Source organism: Salvelinus sp. IW2-2015, linkage group LG1, assembly GCF_002910315.2.
Source record: "Salvelinus sp. IW2-2015 linkage group LG1, ASM291031v2, whole genome shotgun sequence".
NCBI lineage: Eukaryota > Metazoa > Chordata > Actinopteri > Salmoniformes > Salmonidae > Salvelinus > Salvelinus sp. IW2-2015.
The window spans coordinates 25,445,520-25,464,316 of NC_036838.1; the positions used below are offsets into that span (position 1 = coordinate 25,445,520).

At 46.5% G+C, this 18,797-nt stretch overlaps 1 protein-coding gene across 1 annotated transcript in view; it reads right to left on the reverse strand.

The window, feature by feature from the left end:
• Nucleotides 1-18,797, reverse strand: part of LOC111963554 (pleckstrin homology domain-containing family A member 6) — an 86,716-nt gene that overhangs the window by 19,470 nt on the left and 48,449 nt on the right. The window contains exons 7-23 of the mRNA XM_070443459.1: nucleotides 16,588-16,763; nucleotides 15,909-16,487; nucleotides 13,652-14,192; nucleotides 13,232-13,318; nucleotides 12,715-12,768; nucleotides 11,961-12,041; nucleotides 10,603-10,671; nucleotides 10,370-10,450; nucleotides 10,015-10,164; nucleotides 9,539-9,634; nucleotides 8,519-8,630; nucleotides 8,108-8,247; nucleotides 4,978-5,133; nucleotides 3,740-3,839; nucleotides 2,979-3,085; nucleotides 2,564-2,719; nucleotides 1,738-1,893 (exon numbers count right to left, since the gene is read on the reverse strand). Of these exons, the coding sequence (XP_070299560.1) occupies nucleotides 1,738-1,893; nucleotides 2,564-2,719; nucleotides 2,979-3,085; nucleotides 3,740-3,839; nucleotides 4,978-5,133; nucleotides 8,108-8,247; nucleotides 8,519-8,630; nucleotides 9,539-9,634; nucleotides 10,015-10,164; nucleotides 10,370-10,450; nucleotides 10,603-10,671; nucleotides 11,961-12,041; nucleotides 12,715-12,768; nucleotides 13,232-13,318; nucleotides 13,652-14,192; nucleotides 15,909-16,487; nucleotides 16,588-16,763 (2,841 nt within the window). The remainder of the gene's footprint in view (nucleotides 1-1,737; nucleotides 1,894-2,563; nucleotides 2,720-2,978; nucleotides 3,086-3,739; nucleotides 3,840-4,977; nucleotides 5,134-8,107; nucleotides 8,248-8,518; nucleotides 8,631-9,538; nucleotides 9,635-10,014; nucleotides 10,165-10,369; nucleotides 10,451-10,602; nucleotides 10,672-11,960; nucleotides 12,042-12,714; nucleotides 12,769-13,231; nucleotides 13,319-13,651; nucleotides 14,193-15,908; nucleotides 16,488-16,587; nucleotides 16,764-18,797) is intronic.

Below are 18,797 nucleotides of genomic sequence, written 5' to 3' on the forward strand. Positions count from 1 at the left end.
ATCTCACCCATTTGTTGGTACGRGTGAAAAGGTGAATTGAAATGCATTCKAGGTGTCTACCTCATGAAGCTSGTTGAGAGGATACCAAGAGTGTGCAAAGCTGTTATCAAGGAAAAGAGRGGCCACTTTGAAGAATCTCAAATATAAAATAKATTTGGATTTTGAAAATGGTAAAAATAAAGAAAAACCCTGGAATGAGTAGGTGTGTCCAAACTTTTGACCAGTACTGTGTGTTATTATTTTTACAAGAGAAAATTCAAGTTCCTAATATGTCAACTGTACAGACTTTATCATTGGCATTATACAAAATAAAAAAATATTACATAGTGAAAGTGTTAAACAAATCAAATAGATTTTAGATCCTTCAAAGTAGCCATCATTTGCCTTGATGACAGCTTTGCACACTGTTGGCATTCTCTCAACCAGCTTCACCTGGAATGCTTTTCCAAAAGTCTTGAAGGAGTTGCATCACAGCAAACCTGGGTTTGATTCAAGGCTTGATTGATTTCCTCCGACACATTGGTGCGGGTGGCTTCTGGGTTAAGTGGGAAGGTGTTAAGAAGCGCGGTTAGGCGGGTCATGTTTCGGAGGACATGTGACTCAACCTTTGCCTCTCCAAAGCCCGTTGGGGAGTTGCAGCGATGAGACAAGATCGTAATTGGATATCACGAAAATGGGGATAAAAAAATATATGTTTTACATTATACAACAGAACACTTAAACTGGAATGGCACTCTCAGTAATGGTTGCACAAAAATAAAGTGTCACTGTCACGGATCCCTCCCTCCGGTACTCTTGCTCATTCCGTGCACCAGTTTCGGAGGTCTACGTCACCGGCCTCTAGGCACTGAAGTGTGTCATTACGCACACCTGGTTCATATTCCTCACTGATTGTATTTGTATAAATGTGACCTTTGTTTTATCATTGGGCTATCGATTATTGTTTCCATGTCCGTTGTGCCTGTGAGTACCTGTGCTGTGTTGTTTTGGCTTTTGTGCCGTGCAAATTGTGCATATATGATTACAGGTCTCGTCCTGTGGTGTATCATTGTGCTCCTTTGTTTTCGGTTCTCTTCCCGTGTATGTATTCGAGGTACTCCGCYCACTTTTGTTCGGGTTTCAACCCTGTGTTTTGTATACATGTTTGTTTGGTCTTTGTCCCCATGCCTTTATATGGCACAATGTAATTTGGGGCAATAAAACCCATATTACCCATTCCTGCGCCTGTCTCCCAATCCTTCACACAACGTTAGTCACCTTGGAACTATAAGGTTCTAGCTGAAAAAAGGTGATTCTGAGACAATTGGCTTTAAAATTACGAACTCTGATTGGTTTGAATGGTGTCAGCAATTTTTATCTTGTATAATTTTTTAACTAAACAACGTGAATTGGGGTATTTGCAAACCATGTCCCTGAATATTCAAATTATCCCCCACTTCTACATTATTAAGTAGTGGGCTGGCCCGTGCTGGGCTTGGTGTGGGCTAGCCTGTGCTGGGCTTGGTGTGGGCTAGCCTGTGCTAGGTTTGGTGTGGGCTAGCCAATTCTGGGCTAGACCGTGTTGGGCTGGTGCGGGCTTGGTGAGTACTTTGTGTGGGCTAACCCCTGCCCACCTTCCCCACCAAAATACACACATGGGGCCAATGGGGTCATATTTGCTGGGATATCATTTCACGACTGGATCATAGTCACATAAGGATTTTTTCACACTGTTTTGGTTTCCAGAGTGTGTCTCACCTCTTTGCTGATGTCCAGGTCGTAGTGGTCAGGTTCCATCTGTAACCGTCTGAGGCGAGCAATCTCCTCCCGGGGTGATTCCTGCAAACCCCCGCCCCGTACTGCAGCCTCCAGGTCCTTGATGTCCACCTCATGGGCTGTTAGCCTCCGCTTCACCTGGACACGCACAGAGATAAACATTTAGGAAAGAGACTGGGAGGCCGTACCAAAGGCTCAGCCAATCATCATGGCCAGGAGAGACAGCCAAGGGGCCAGAACTAGAGGTCTTCATGGGTCCACCCAAACCCGAATACTTTTCCTCTGGTCCGGATCGGATCCTGTTTGATTTTCARCGGMTTTRGGGTCTATGCAACTACAGRTGATAGACCCGTGTGGAACTGAATGTACCTGACCACAGCTCAGCATGGCCTATTGCATATTTATTTTACACTAATAAGGTGAATMTATTGTCATTTAGAAGGCCTAGCCAACATATAAAAACCTATTCATAAATAAGAAGAGCAAATTGGCTGAAAAACATAATTTTTTTGTCACTCAGGTCTAGGTCTGGTTGTCTTCGGGTCCATTCAGGTCCAGGTTTGATGGTTCTCGGGTCCGTTCGGGTCCAGATCCCCCTTAAAAAAAATACCGYGTCCGTTCAGGTCCGGGTCTGAATTGTCCTCAGGTCTGTCCGTGGCCGGGTCCAACTTTTTAGACCCGAGAATACCTCTAGCCAGAACAATATATTGGATCCTACTCAAGTTACATTTCAACGTGCAGTACATATTCTTGGTGGCTGGCTATCAATGTATACAGTGTGTATATGTAAATAGTTATGAGAGCCTACCACTCTGTAGTTGTTGCCTGCCTGGCTACCCAGGTTCAGGCTYCGTCTCTTGTCCCTGACAGAGCTGCTCTGGTTCCTACGGATACGCTCGTTCTGCTCCTCAATGCTCATCTTGGACTTCACCTCAGCAGGGAACACTGCACTCTTCGGGCGCTCCTATGACGCAGGAATGACATGGAAATTATGATGGAGGGAATGACAATGGAATATAACATCAAATGTCAAGATCTTTAAAGGATCAATTTGATTGCACCCTTCAATACACCAGACGTAGGCCCACAACATAAAGGCACCATCAATCGGTAAAATATCATAATATAGTTACAATACATCATGTCTATTGATCATATCACATCATCCACATAGCATGTAAGCTTCCTGAGTTCCATAATGCCCTCTCCGGCATGCTGCCTACCCTGGAGATTCCATTGGGCACCTTTCCGTTGCGTCGGGTGATTCCATGGTCATAGGAGTGGCCCTGGTCCTCCATGGGAGACTTAGTTCTGGGAGGAACAATCCCCACTGGTCAGGGGACAGACAAACAGCATGTCAGAGGAGGACARGGTGCATCCCAAATGGCACCCTATTTCCTATATAGTCGCTGGTCAAAAGTAGMGCGCTATGTAGGGAATAGGATGACATTTGGGACACATCCACACAGAGGATGAGTCATGGGGGCTACAATCCAATCTATTATTCTGTAAACAATTGGCTTTTATAAGTTACAGCTAGTCATGAGGACCGTATTAGTAATCTAATTGTATTTTTGTGCTAGCAGTAATATACACTRGATTATGATGTCATTTAATCTTCTATTAGATTTGGTTTGACATTTGAAGTGGATTTCATTCCGAGTCTGTGGGGAGCCTTCTCTTTTTTAGGTTTAGCATTATCTAACAGTTGGGGATTAGATCAGAAATGCATTTGCGAAAGAAGTCATATGTAATATTAATTAAAACATTTCACAGTAGCTCCAGTACAGGTTTAGTGAACTGAAATAGAACTCCCCTTGTTGGCGCCATAGAGATTGTATAACTCTGCTAGTTTAAATGCAAGGTAGTATTACACGTTTACCCACAAAGGCCACAAGCAGTAGACTACAATGTGTGAATCATTGCTGCCTATGCAGACTGACAAACCAGAACTTCATTACTCAGGCTCCATTGCTTCCTGTACCTTTATTCATGTTGGCCTGTCGATCCTGATCCAGCTCCTGAGCTTCGTTGCTATTGGTCCGTTCTCCCGGCGACACATCCTGTCGGTAACCATACTTTTGCTGCAACACAGAACACGAGGAGGAGCTAATGAATCATCACCCAATCAAAAGTAAGAGCTTTACACACCAGGAGAGTGTTGGCACTGTTCAGGCAATAGCATCATACCCAGCTACGCAGGTAGCCATTTGCCATATGGTTACACAAACACAGAATGCATTACATAATATGCATTAGTGTGGACAGTAATGATGGGGTTATTGACAGATATAGTGGCAGATTCCAGAGCTCAATGGTTGGAAATAGATCCGGCATAAGCGGAAGCGTACGGTCTACACACTACAGCACAGACACAGCACTAGCACAGGGACTAGCACAGTCACATTACTACCACATCACTACACCAACTGACACACAGACAACATGGTAAAGAAACCACAACCTTAGCGTTCCTATGGGAACCTGCAACTCGCCCTTAGCTTAGCCGTAGCATTCAGAAGCACCCAGTACACTAGAATGATTTGTTAGATTATATTTAAAACACTGCATTGTGTTTTCATTTTTGTTTGATATTGTTGCTTTAGAACTTGTTTGATTAATTACTGGTCTACTGACGAATATATTGTTGGCCACACAGGAACCAATTGTGCTGTTAAATGCATGAAGAGTTTGCAGTATCAACCATAGAAAGTGATTGATTGACAGCTGTTGTCCAATGTGTAAGAGCATACTAAGGTGAGACCAGTGTCACTGAGGAGAATAATCATTTCTAGTGCTGGTGCTTTTGGAGAAAGGATACAGGCCGAGATGGAGAGCGAGASAAAGAAGGAAGAGATGGTGGAATAAGAGCCATGAGTAGTGAAGCACTAGAACAGACGGAGAGGTGTGAGAGTGTATGGTGGAGGGATTGGGTGATGAGGAATGAAAAAGCTTTAGGAGTTCGGGAGCGTTTTGGGGAAGACAGTGATGGCTTCAAGGACAGGTAACAACTGCGCTTGAGGTAGAAGTTGCCTTAACCACAGATCTAGGATCAGTTTATTATACCGCTTATCCTTACTTTACCCAGTAGGGGTATGAAAATAAATCTGTCCCTGAATCAGTGGTTATGGACATATACCTGCTTGGGGGCGTGGCCATGGGGCGTGGCCAGGGGGCATGGCAGGGATGGTAACTCCCTCCCACCCTCCCGTCACCAAATACCTTTCTGCCGTGGGACTCTTCGTCGTCAAGGTAACCTTCCTCCAGGCCCAGGCTGCGTGGCCAAGCGGAGCTGTCAAATGGCAGAGGGGGGATGGAGGGGGGCGATTCCAGGGGGCAGTAGGATTTGGGAAGTGGTGGCCGTGGCGGGCCAATGTCCTACAGCCACGAGAAGGAGGGAAGGAGAAGGAGAGGAAGAGAGGGAAGGAAGGAAGGAAGGATGGAGGAGGAAGGGAGGAGGAGGAAGAGAGAGCGCTGTGCATCAGGAGGAGTGACAAAAGCCAGGCAGAGTGCAGAGCAGAGAGGATCATGGGACGATTTGAGGAATGGAGCCCCGACCCCAAGAACTTCAGGGGTGAAGGGTCACAGGTGTCCAATGAGATGCCTGGACTGAGAGCTAGCGTGAATGCACACACTGATGCATTCTAATCATATTAGTAGTACTGATACAGACCACTGATTGCTGCTGAATTGGAAAAACAAAGATAGAAAGTAGCACCAGCATTTTACAGACACTGTAAACAGTTACAGTCATTACGCAACACAGATGACACGTAGGATTATATGATTCACAAAATCAACTGCTGTTGTCTGCTCTTTCCGCACCATAACTCACACGTCAGCGGCATTATGAACTCKATTCCCCGACAGAGAGAAAGAGAGAGTTGGCTGAGAGCCAGAGGAAGGCAGAGCACTACAGGCTTCAGGGTTTTATACTAAAACAGGAGGATCCGTCCCCAGTGCCTCAGTATCGTCTGAACTACATCCCTCACTTTTAATCAATCAGCTGATATGGACCTGGGAAACCCGCCGAGGGGATTTCTTGGCCTATCATATTCCTTGTTATCAATTAATGAATCTATTGATTGATTAAGCACCATAGAGGAAAGAAGACCAGCAGACACTTTGACCCTGAAGGACTGGAGTTGGGAGGGGGAGGCCCAGCGGAGCTATACGAAGCTAAACTTTTGTAAGCTGCTACTACATTATGCTGTAGATCAGGACTATATCACACGGCCATCCAACCACAGATACGATGGATGAAAACGCAACGCCCTGATTGGTCAGAGGTGCGGAACCGAACGGACGGTCTGCCMGGCACTTTGTGTATCCCACAGACCTACACCACTGAGTGCCATGTTCTACATAGTGAGTGACGCCGTGAAGAAACAGGAGAACATTTCCACATTGCCACATTTCCGCTCCACCTCCCAATTKTGTTTGTATAAATAATGTGTGTCTGTGTAGTTGGCCGGGGATTACGCAGAACACTTGAAATAACCTGTCATCCTAACTTCCTCTAACTGAATCACAGCAAAGTGGATCAGGAGAGATGTGAAGGCTCTCTGTTGCCTGGTGGACACACATGCAGGCAGTCTGGCTGTCCTAACCAGGTCATGCTCTTTAGATTTGAGATGAAAGGAAAATGTGTACGTGCGCCCTGGTCAATAACAGCGCTGCACGAACTTCAGAGCAAGTTTTTTTTCCCCGGCAGTGAAAGAAGTCATTGATGTTYAAATGGCACTTTATAGAATGATTTAACTATGTGTTATGSAGGTTGCAAACTCCTGACTTTCCTMTTTCCTGGGAATATCCTTCAGTGAGGATTCCCTGAGCCTGCTGGACACGYAAATTTAACTTTATTAACTGACTAGGACCATTAGTCACCTTCAGCCTCAACRTTTCCCCAGAAAGCATAACACATTCTGTTTCAAACCCCCAGCTTTGCTTTTTACTATTGGCAATACACAGTAATATAAGCTGCATCATCATAACATAGTACAACATCACATTATAACTGTTGTTGTGTCAAGTCTGTCTGGTGTGGGCTACAACTGCTGCAGTTGTGGCACTGTACAGTCCGCCAGGTCTAGAYATGGGTCTTCCTGTACACTCTGACCTAAGGCCTGTTGTTTGGATGAGTGTGTGGTGGTATCGGGGTGTGGGGTGTAGGGTAAGCACCGTCGCTAACATCTAGCTGGTTGTTGGGGAAGGTGAGCGGGCGAGTGCGGGTACATGAGCGAGATCGTCCTTGGGATTGTTCCCGGGACTGAGTGGCTAAGCAGAGTACCCGGTACTGTGTTTCAGTACTGAGAACTCTGGACCTGGGGTGAGGTGGTAGGGAGTGTTTATGTGGATCTGGAGTATGGCTACAGGCTAGTTGGCTAACCAGACAGGAGTTTTGGCGGGAAGARGAGTACTGGGTCTCAGGGACAGTCAGGTGGGTGCGCTGAGGTGGATGTCTGAGGAAGGCAGGGTAGCTAGCTCGGTAGGAAGGTGGGTCTGGGAGAACATCTTTCCTGTAGCCAATGGCTTGCTGTTTCGGCTGAGGGGAAAGCTCATTGGCTAGCTGGGTGTGTTGGTGGCTGGGGTTACTGCCAGTAGGTGCTTGCTGATTGGTTAGTTTGGCAGGGTGGGTGGGTGAGTGGGTAAAGCTATGGCTGTCTACATGGAGGAGTGGAACTCCAGAGCTGGCTCGGTGGCTGTGTGGCTCTAGATGTGTACTGTCCATATTGGCAGGCTGATTGACTTGGCTGGTGCTGTGGGTGGGGTTGGGGTTGGGGCTGGTGTTTGGTTGGGTGTCTTCGGTGTCTCTAAGGTCATGCTGGTTGGCTTGGGAGGTGTATGGTTGTGCATGTTGCTGGGTGTCTGTACTCTCTACAGTGGCAAGCTGGTTGGCTTGGCTAGTGCAAGGGTGGGAGTTTGGCTCAGGACCAGGGTGGACATTTGGTTCAAGACCAGGGTGTCTATTTGGCTCAGAACTTGTTTGGGTGTTAAGTAGGGATTTAAGTTTGGGACGGGACTGGGTGGCTAAGTACAGGATTTGGTACTGTGTTTCAGGACTGAGAGACCTGGACTGGGTGTGAGATAAAGAGTGTATATGGGGGTATTTTGTGTTTGGGTCAGGACCGAGGTGGATGTTAGGCTGAGGACCGGGGTGGGTTTTTGGCTCAGACCCTAGTCTATTTGGATCAGCACCTAGTTGGGTGTTGGATTCAGGACCTAGTTGAACACTTTGATCTGGCTGGGTGTTAGGTTGAGGACTCAGGTGGGTGTTAGGTTGACGACACAGGTGGGGACCCAGGTTGGTGTTTGGGTAGTTGCGTGGGTGGTAGGAAGGGCTGGTGCTTACCTCCGGACCCAGCTGTTTGGTGGGGGAAGCCTGGGAGCCGGGCACTGGGGAGAAGGGGCTGAGTGGACTGGTGAGGCTTACTGAACTCAGGGGACTGGCAGGACTATTGGTGCTAAAGGAACCTGATGCCCCACTGGCCACTGTGGGAGAGAGGGAAAAGGGAGATGGGGGACATGAGAGAAGAGGAGAGGAAAGGACAAGAAAGAGAATTGCGTAATCAAAAAAAGAGAGGAGAGATTGATACAAAAAAAAGAGAGAAGGAAGTTAGATATGCATGTAGCATACTGTTCATCCAAATACTCATATTTAATAATTTATTCGAAAACCATCTTGTGTTGGAGTGGCAATTACTGTGTGTAATATGTGTGTAAGACTATAGTGTATGTTATGTTGTTGTGAGGTGATGCGTACCCCTGTGTTTGGCTGTGTCTGTGCCTCTGGAAAGGTTGCTCTTGTGGAGTCCCTCCCACACTTCCTGAACTCTCCAGAACTCCTTCTGAATGTGTCTATGGACCATCTCACTCTGACCAAGGAGAGTAAGGGGGTGGACACAAGACGAGGGAAGGAAAGGTGATACGAGAAGGATAGAGGAGAGGAAAATGTTAGAGAAGAACATTTTAAGTATACTACTGACTAATAGCTTGTTAATAACTTATTTTTGTCATTATAAAGTCTTCTGTTAGAAAACAAGTTAGTGAGTGATGCAGGAGTTACAGTCGGTGGCTCAGTTATAAGACCAGAGTAGTGTGAGAGAGTGACACCAGGTAGCCTTAGTGTCTTTTGAAAACAACAGGGTTGCATTGATTAGTGCACACTGTAGCAAAACATTTCGCAACAGAAAATGAAAACATGCATTTTTATTGGACAAGTTCAGGGTCTCTCTCCCAGTTTCGGCCCGTTTGCGTCCATTTCGTTCCTAGTGAATACGACRGTGTTAGTGAGTGGGTCACAGACACTGCACTCTTATAGGCAGTCTCTTCACAGTTCACCACCATGAGCCAGGTTACATTCCATGGAAAGGAGGGAGAGTCAGGTGTTTAATGGGGCAGGTTGACTACACAATGATAAATAGAACATGATGAACATTTTTATTGTGTTCATTTCTTATTGATGAGCGATTCATATGCRTTTTAAATTATTGATTAGAAGGAAGGTTTCCGCTCAGCTATTAGCAACCTAGGATAACACTGTGGTAACTGGAAAACAGCCAAAGAAAAGCCCTAGAAGCTAGAATGGAACCATACAGGTGGGTTTATGAGCAGGTGATTATAGGATCAGTTCCATTCTAGTCATTTCATTTCTAGGCTTCAAATTCAGTGTTCAATTGGTGACTGGCTAAAAACACGCCACAAGAAAAACGCTGAAGATTTAGGTGGATCACAGAGTAGATGACCAGTTTGGGGTCCTGATGGAGAGAGGGRGTCCGTGTACCTGCCCGCCTGCGTTGAGCTGCTCCCACAGGTCCCCATGGATAGCGTTGACCTCGTCCTCCAGAGCTTCAAACTCCATCCGTGTGGTGGTCAGAGCCTGGGGACAGCAGGGGATAGAGCAGACACTCAGGACCTGGAACTATGAAGGTTTTTCCTAGATCAAAAAGGGGCTTAGGTGGTGGGCACATGCGTTTMTTTCCTATGCGTGAAAAACCCTGACTGTATGTTGAATCCATTGACTATACAGTATCTATCACATTGGAGTAGGAGAGTTGTCATCTGATGGTGATCAGATGTTATAGATTACAAATYGATGATCATATTTTAGATTTAGAGAAATGGGTTATGCTCCATGTCTCTTTCACAGGATACCTTGAAAGGATCTCCTTGATTTACTCATCAAATTTAGATTACAGTACATATAATGGATCACTKTGGATTATCATAGATTGCTATAATCTCCTGTATGTGTCTTACGCTGGATGCCTGGGAGAGTTCTCCTCTGATGTTGATGAGCTGGTTCTGCAGRGTCTCCTTCTTCAGCTGTAGTTTGTCTGCAACCAGCGGCTGACCCCGGTACAGCTCCATCTCCTGATGTGTGGCCACCAGCGCTCCCTCTAGGCTGTCCTGGGAACAGCAGGTAACAGGGGACATGTCAGGCAATGGTTGGGGAGTAGGYTGACGTTGCCCTTAAATGCTGACCTTGGGTCAGTTTTGCATTCTCACTTGATAATGGTTAAGGTTAGGACAGGGGAAGAGGAACGCTAGGTCTTTACCAAGGGGTGGTCTTTTATGTTTACTTTCTTTAGCAACTTTGTATTTCGTGCAGTACCTTGTCCATTCTCAGCCTGTGAACAACTGCCTCCTGGTCCTTTAGAAACCTGTTCTGCTCACATAGACGACCCAAGAGTTTCTAGCAGAGGAGAGAGAGAGAGAGAGAACGAGAGAGAGAGAGAGAGACAGACATTGGAGGAAGTGTGTTTGCAGGGGAGAGGATMGTTTCTGAAGGTGGATTGTTTAAGAGAGGAGGAGAGAGGATGGTTAGATGGAGGGATGTGGCCTTACGCTGGTCTCAATCTCGTTGAGTTTCAGTGTGGGGTGAAGCTCCCTGTATGGGTCATGGAACGGAGGCACCTGGAAAACAGAGGCAGGACTCATTCTTAATACTTACATTATATCAACCAGAACCCTTATTCAAACAAATTCTTCATAGATCAAGGGTTTGAAAAACAACTCGCAGCCAGAGTGAGCAATTGGAATGGCCCAGATCCATGTGGCTGCACACAACACTTTATCAATAGCGTAGAACCAAACAGAATAAGTGTAAGACACTGTACCATACGATGTGCATAGTACATACTGTACATATGACATCACTACTGCACAGGACAATTTATATTGAATCACTATTAATACTGATATACTAGACACATAAGATCATAATAATAACAAATCAATAACTTTAAAAAAGCATAAATAAAACTGTGATGTTTACAGCATCGAGCAGTAAGAGCCGACAGGGTGAGCTGGAATGCTAAACCCCTCTGTCAAAAGATCAAAGGTCATATCCAGGTTGTCCATGTCCTTATGGAGCACTGTGATTGGATAGTATGTGAAGAAGGATATGACATCGCAGTGAAGACAGAGGGGCACGCAGAAGAGGGCCGGTTGTTGTGACGCAACAAGACACAATAAGGCTACAGCACAAGARAGGATATGGCATAGAACACAGATGGAAAAACAAAGGAACTTAACAAAGACACATACAACACTGCACGGTGAAGCAAAATGGATAACTAAAATCGCCATCGAATTGGTTGGACAAAGAAACCGAAAGCTAGAAGAGAGCCTAGCGTCTAACATCCACATGCTAGAGTAGGGTACTGGAGAGAGGAGGGAGAGGCAGGCTTAGGCTTGGCTGTATAGACCTTAGGAGAGACTGTGGAGTCAGGGGGGAATCCTTCACCTTGATTCTGTCTAGACAACAGCTGAGCCTCCTAGCCTAAATCACTGGTGACTAGAAAAGCCCTGAAGGGGGCAGTAGCTGACCTCTATGGAAAGAGCACAAGCACAAGCTTAGTTACACTCTGAAAGCAGAAAGCCTGTGGCTACAAGGCAAGTGCATTTACTGGTCTTATTGCATAGATACATGTGTCTTATTATTCGTCTTTGAGGAGGGGGATAGTGTGAGGGTGTGGGAGTCTTTGTGGAGCAGTGTTTTACAAATAGTGGGCTGGAACTGCTTTCCTTTGGGTTATGGCATATGACTGGGTCATGGTTAGAAACATTATTCTTTACATTATTCTTTACTTATATGAAAAGTTCAAAGGCTTTAGGTGGAAAATCATTTGYAAAACCATTGTTTTGGGGGGCTGTGGGTCTAGCTGAAGCCTGTCTCTCTGGGACACTCTCTCCTCTCTTACTTGTGAGAAGAGCTTTGCTCTAGGGGAGGATCGCTCCACCATTCTGGTTACCATGCCGATAACGTGATCTCTCCCGGTCACCTGGGGCAAAACACACTGCCCATCATTCTCCTGGTTGCCACAGTAATGACAGGAGCCTGACGTCTAGCAGTAATAATCCCTGACTAGTTTATTTTTATTTTTATTACTTACATTTGAGAATGAAATTGGATACATCGAAGAGACACATATCTGTTTGTGTGCAATGTCCAACAAATAGTTCCAATACTGTGCTACAGTGATCTGAAATAGTGTGTATACTGTAGCACTATGAACTGGTCATTGTTATAAGGTGTAAGCAGTCAGTGACATTGAGACGGGGGAAAGAAGGTAAGACAGTGGGAGTGAATGTGGACTGTGTTCGTGAGAAACAGGTGTTTAGCAGGTGGCAGAGTTGACAACATGGACAATCTTCCACGTGACAATACATCTAAACAATGTGGCAAACATTGTCAACACAAATGCTGTCAACCACACTATGCGATGGGGTTTAATATAACCAACAGTTTATGGACGATCAGAATGTCACTCTTCTCAATTTCTCACGACTTCTTCTCTGTACTCAGTAAGTTTACAAAGCTTTCCCACTGGGCACAAACTGACTGAATCAACGAAATGTGGGACGTAGAATGTATTAAACGGTCCGATTTTGTTTGGCGTGTGAGTGTTCCTGTGCAGGGGTAGAGGTGTGTCCAGAGATGCCTACGGTACGTACCTGTTGATCGAGGTACTCCAGGTTTCTCTGGAGCTGCAGGTCTAAAATGTCCTCCTAATAGAGCAGCATAAGCAGCAACAGTGAAAAGGACAAGGACAGACCCAGTACCAGAGACACCAGTGAAACCAGTAGCAGCAGCATCAGTGGCACCAGCAGACGCAGAGACAGACAGAGAGAGTGTAAGAGGGAGAGAGAGAGAGAGAGAGAGAGAGACAGACAGAAATAAAGAAAGAGAGAGACCAAGAATGAAAGAAAAAGAGACAGCGAGATAGTGGAGACAGGGAGGACAGACATAAGAACTCAAACCAGATACAACAGGAAAGCACAGCTATAGCATACCTTTAGATGCTGGTTACATTTTAAGCAGAGGTAGCTGCCGAGGACCTTATCCCCGCCAAGTGAGTGTGTAGGTGTGTGAAAGTGTGTGTGAGTACTCTAGCCAAGTGTCTCCCAAACTTGACATTGGACTCATTGGTCTGTATCTCTTGACAGTGTAACATTCTGTGGGAGGACATACCATTTTGCTGTGTAGAGAGGGGGAGGCAGGGTAGTTGTAGTGGTACATTCCTTGGCTTAGCGACCTCCTGTCTCCAGGGTAATCATACTGAAATAAGATAAATAACCAGGATGTTCTGGGATCACTATGATTTTGGCCTAGCAACACAAACAAATCTTCATCCTTAACAGCCTGACTCCTGACTGAAAACACACACCACATGGGAGTGCTGAGACACACACGCACACACCACACACACACACCACAACACACACACACACACACACACACACACACACACACACACACACACACACACACACACAACACACCACACACACACACACACACACACACACACACACACACACACACACCACATACACACATACTGTACACCAACACCCTCTCCCCCACACACACACAAATACACACACACACCCTCTCCCCTCTCTCACCTTGGGCAGAGCTCAGTGATCTCCTCAGTCCATACACAGAGGGGTCAGCATAGATCACATCCTCCCGTAGCCTGCCTGGTCCTCTGTCAAACCGGGCCGAGGGTGAGCAGATAGGCGAGGCAAAGCTATGGGGGCTGGGAGAGTAGGGACCACCCGTGGACGAGGAGGGGGACCTGGGAACGGACCTAGACCTAGGTTGGATGGACAGACGCCTCATGGCGGTCTGGGCTGCATCCATCTGGTCGTAATAGGCAGGGCTGGGTTTGGGGCCGTATGGGTCTCGGGGGGGCGGGGGTCCGTAGAGAGGCCCGTCACGCAGTGAGCGTCTCTTCTCATCGTTGGTCCAGCGAGGGGGGCCCATGCGGTCGTAGCCCACGGCTGACACGGAGCAGATGCTGTCAGGACGTACGCCTGGAGGGTAGAAGGGGTACTCCTCCACGTAGCCAGGACCGCCCCCCACGCTACTGTAGACGCTGTAGTAGTCAGCTGGTACGCCACGGTTCACTGTGTAGTAATGAGATGGACTGGGGGAAGAGAGCGAGAGAGAGACGGTTGAAGGGAAAACATGTAGTTGTAGACACAAAAATATAAACAAGTGTTTGCTCCTCTCACCTTCGCTCTACCACTCCCTTAATCTCACTTTCTCTTATTCGTCCTCTCTCTCTCCCCCTCTCTCTCAATTCAATTCAATTCAATTCGCTTTATTGGCATGACGTAACAATGTACATATTGCCAAACGCTTATTTTGGATATTTACAATATAAAAAAATATATATTAAAAAAAATGAGAATCAAAATTGTCAACAGGACAACAGTAACAACAATAACCAAGGTCAAAATAACCATACATTCAACAATAACAATAAGCATACAGTAGAGTACATGTGCAGGTTGATTGGTCTGTCAGACACAGTCCCTCAACTTATGGCATGCAGCAATGTAGTACGCTACCAACCCACAGCTCTCTGCGTCCTCCCCCAACAGGACGAATAGCCTATCCTCATCAGAGAGGTCTTTGAAACCTTGAATAAGGGTTTCAAATTTGGGAAAATGACACTCTCTAATTGTTTTATATTTTTGACATTTTGTCAGGAAATGCAGCTCCGTCTCAGGTTCTGCTGTTGTGCAGTGGTTGCACAGCCTTTCCTCTACAGGGAGCCAGGTTTTCCTGTGTCTACCCTTCTCAATGGCAAGGCTGTGCTCACTGAGCCTGTACTTTGTCAAGGTTTTTCTAAGGTTTTGATCAGTAACCATGGTCAAAAAGTTAGCCACGGTGTACTGTCGATTTACGGCCAGATAGCACTGCATTTTGCTTTGTGTTTCCCAATAAGCAATGTAGTTTTGTTTTGACTGTGTTGTAATTTGGTTTATTCTGATTGATTGGATGTTCTGGTCCTGAGGCTTCAGTGTGTTAGTAGAACAGGTTTGTGAACTCAGCCCCAGGACCAGCTGGATGAGGGGACTKTTTTCTTTGCTCAGCTCTTGGAATTGCAGGGCTTGGTAATGATATGAGAGGGGGTCACTGTATTTGAGATGTTTCTAAAACTTAATTGGGCCCAGGTCTGGCAGTACTGCTCTAGCAGGTCCAGGCTCTGCTGTAGGCCATGTGCTGTGGGTGACAGCAGGCATAGGTCATCTGAGAAGAGTAGGCATTTAACTTCTGAATTGTGGAGACTAACACCAGGGGCTGAGGATTTTTCTAGAATAGTGGCCAATTCGTTAATGTAAATATTGAAGAGTGCAGGGCTCAGATTGCAACCCTGGCGAAGGCCCCGCCCCTGGTTAAAGATTTCTGTTATTTTCTTACCAATTTTAATGCTGCACGTATTGCCAGTATACATTGATTTAATTATGTCATATGTTTTACCCCCTACACCACTTTCAATAACTTTGTAGAACAGTCCTGTATGCCAAATAGAATCAAATGCTTTTTGGAAGTCGATAAAGCAAGCGTATATTTTGGTATTATTTTGGTGGAAATGTTTATCTATCAGGGTGTGTAGGGTGTAAATATGATCAGTTGTGCGATGTTTTGGCATAAATCCAATTTGGCTTTAACTCAAGACATTGTGCTTATTAAGGAAGTTTAGAACTCTTACATTGATAATACTACAGAAAACCTTCCCCAGGTTACTGTTTCTCTCTCTCTCTCCCTCTCCCTCTCCCTCTCCCTCTCCCTCTCCCTCTACCTCTACCTCTCTCTCTACCTCTCTCTCTCTCTCTACCTCTGTCGGTCTCACCTGTTCAAGTCCTCCTGTACAGCTATGACTCTGCGCTGGTTGACCCACTGCTGTAGCTGGGTCATGGAGCTCTTCCTCTGGGCCTGTCTCTCAGGGTTTGTCCGTGGCACGAAACCCCGTCTCAGCACCACATTCTCAGGCTGCTCCCTCACCTCCCTCCCCTCTCTCATCCCCTCTCTCATCCCTCCCTCTGGAGGTACCAGGGGTGGCCGCCCGTTACCCTGGGGTGGTCCGTTTCCATGGTTTGGGGGGCCGTAGGGGCCCCACCCATTGGGCTGGTGACGGGGTGCACCCCCAGGTCCAAGCACTCCTCTCTCCCCCCTCTCCCCTCTCTCTCCCCCCATCCTCCCCTCCTTTTCTGAGTGGCTGGTGGAGGGAGGGGGCGTTTCCATGGCGTCGACCCCGTTGACCTTGTGATGTGCGGGTTCTCGTGATCCGCGCTCTGGGTCTAGGAGGTCAGTCGTCTGGCCGTTGTCCTCGATGTGTGTGTGTGTCTGGGTGTGTGGTTCAGGTCCTTTGGTTACCAAGGTGTTACCATGGAGTTCCGCTGTGGGCGTGGTGGCCTCGGAGTTGGTGGTCCTGTGGGGAAGGGACAGAGTTAGAAAGTGTGTGTACGCGCGTGCTTGCGTGCGCGTGTGTGTGCGTACATGCATGTGTGTGTGTGTGTGCTTGTGTGGACCTCTGCGCAGGCTGTATCTGGACGTGTGCAGCCTCGTTCATAGCGTCGATCCACTCCTCCTGTTCCTCGGCAGTCTCAGCGCTGAAGTAGTAGGTGCGTGTTCCTGCGTGTTCAGCCTGCAGGCAGAACACAACGTTGCCCTTAATCTCACCTTCCTCCTCTTCCTCGTACCAAACCTGGAACAGACAGAGAGAAGACACAGCGTTGGACAGAGCCTTCCTCACGTGAAACATCACCATCAGCAGCAGCATCATCACACACTTTCATGCATTTTAAGCAAAATCACACACACAGGTCTCAAACGCATGCATATAAAAATGCATGCATTTTAATGTTGCCTTGAATAATTGTCAATGGCCAACAAACCTTTCATACACAGTATTACTAGTATGTTGGAGAATGATTAAACAGCTGTATTTAGTTTCAGTTATCAGCATATACTGCACAAACTGTTTCATTGACTGATATATTGGTGAGTAGTTAGAGCATGCAAACCACAGCCAGTTTAGAGCAGTCAGAAAATAGCTCAGGTTAGTGGTGAATATCCAGCCTTGAGAATGGCACCGCAGCAGTGAAGGATGGTCATATCAATGAAGCCATTTAGAACTCAGTCAATGGCTTTGATCAAATCCGTAATGCATTGTGGGTAGATTGTGACTGACTGACTGATCTACAAGTAACAATAAGTTGTTGTTCATGATGCGAGGCGATTTGTAGATCGTTCAATCGCGCCTTGCCTACAATGCTGGCTGCAATGTCYAAACAAGACCGTTAGCACGCAGTTTAAAAACAGTCACTCCGTCTACAGACGCTTGACAGTAAAACCAACAAGGTGAATCCAGTGTGTCACTCTGTAACAGTTAGTCACCAACGCCATGCAGTGAGCAGAGGAACCATGCAGTTGGGAGGAGGTGAAGAGAAAGGGTGAATAAAGGGTGAATACTACCTACATGAAACAAGATCATCTGAGGAACTCTACACAGGCACAATGGAGGACAGCTATGCTCAGGGGTCCTCACAGGTCGGGGTGAGAGGGAGGAGAGGAGAGATCGGTAAGGGTCAGAAGGTTATAAAGGTCAACGTTCAGAGGTCAGAGCACATTGATTGGTGGGGTACCCAGAGGGTAAAGGTAGGCAAGGGGATGGGTGAGGATCCTAGAGCGAGGTAAGGGTGCAGTGAGACCTACAGTCTTATATGTCTGTGAAACTCAAGGACCCACAAATATCCTGCAAGCACTGGTATCCTGAAAGAAATACTGGTTAATAATGAGAAAATACATTCATGTCCTTTCTCTTCCCTGGTGCCACTGTGCTTGGTCAGCCAGCTCACAGGTCATTCTAATCTACACAGCAAAATGTAAACGTAACGGGGTTAACACCGTAATTTCCCTKATCTGCCACATGAGGGCAGTAGAGGCATATCAGCTTTTTGAGAAGTGTGTAAAAACTTCATTGTGCACAATCATGTTGCGTCACTAGTCAACGGAGAGGAATGAGACAACGATGATCTGTTACTGAGCCAAGAMGGCACAGGTGTGCGGAAACAAGTGTGATGTGCACTTAAAGGGGTGCAAGGAAGTTGAGCCATCAAACGGTCTATTTCGATGCACTTTGTCCAAAACGTGGCGGCTAGTAGTACACATTCTGCCAGCTACATATAGACATTGGACAGGTGTTCACTGGTCCTACATGACCCCAGTCGTCTTCGACACAGTACAGATTAGACAATATAACACACAGGAACATATTAATAGATAAAGCACTATGTCGAAGGTCCATTGTCCCTGACTACAGTGGAGGTTTAAACCATGCAACCCAAAGCCCCCAAAGACAGCAATKCAAGACAACAAGGAATAACCCTAATCAGGAAGTCCTGAGAGAAACRCATCCTCTCCCCTGCTCTATCTTTCCCCAAGTCCCACCTGACAAACTCCTCAACTAGAAATCCCTAAGTATTCGGCACGCATGTGAGAAATACCGCGTCTTGGTACACGGTATTGGCTGGCAGCAGTCCAACATAGGGAGACAGGGAGTGCCTAACGAGGCACCGTAAGTAGGGAGTAGTGTGAGAACACACACGGTGGTACACAGCATACATCCTTACCAGTAGAAGGTAAAGCAAACCTAAAGCGTTGATTTGCTCAATCGTTGACTTAAAGGTAATTAGTCTTCCTAGTGAAAGACCTCCGGACACCTTGTGCCTCTATAGAC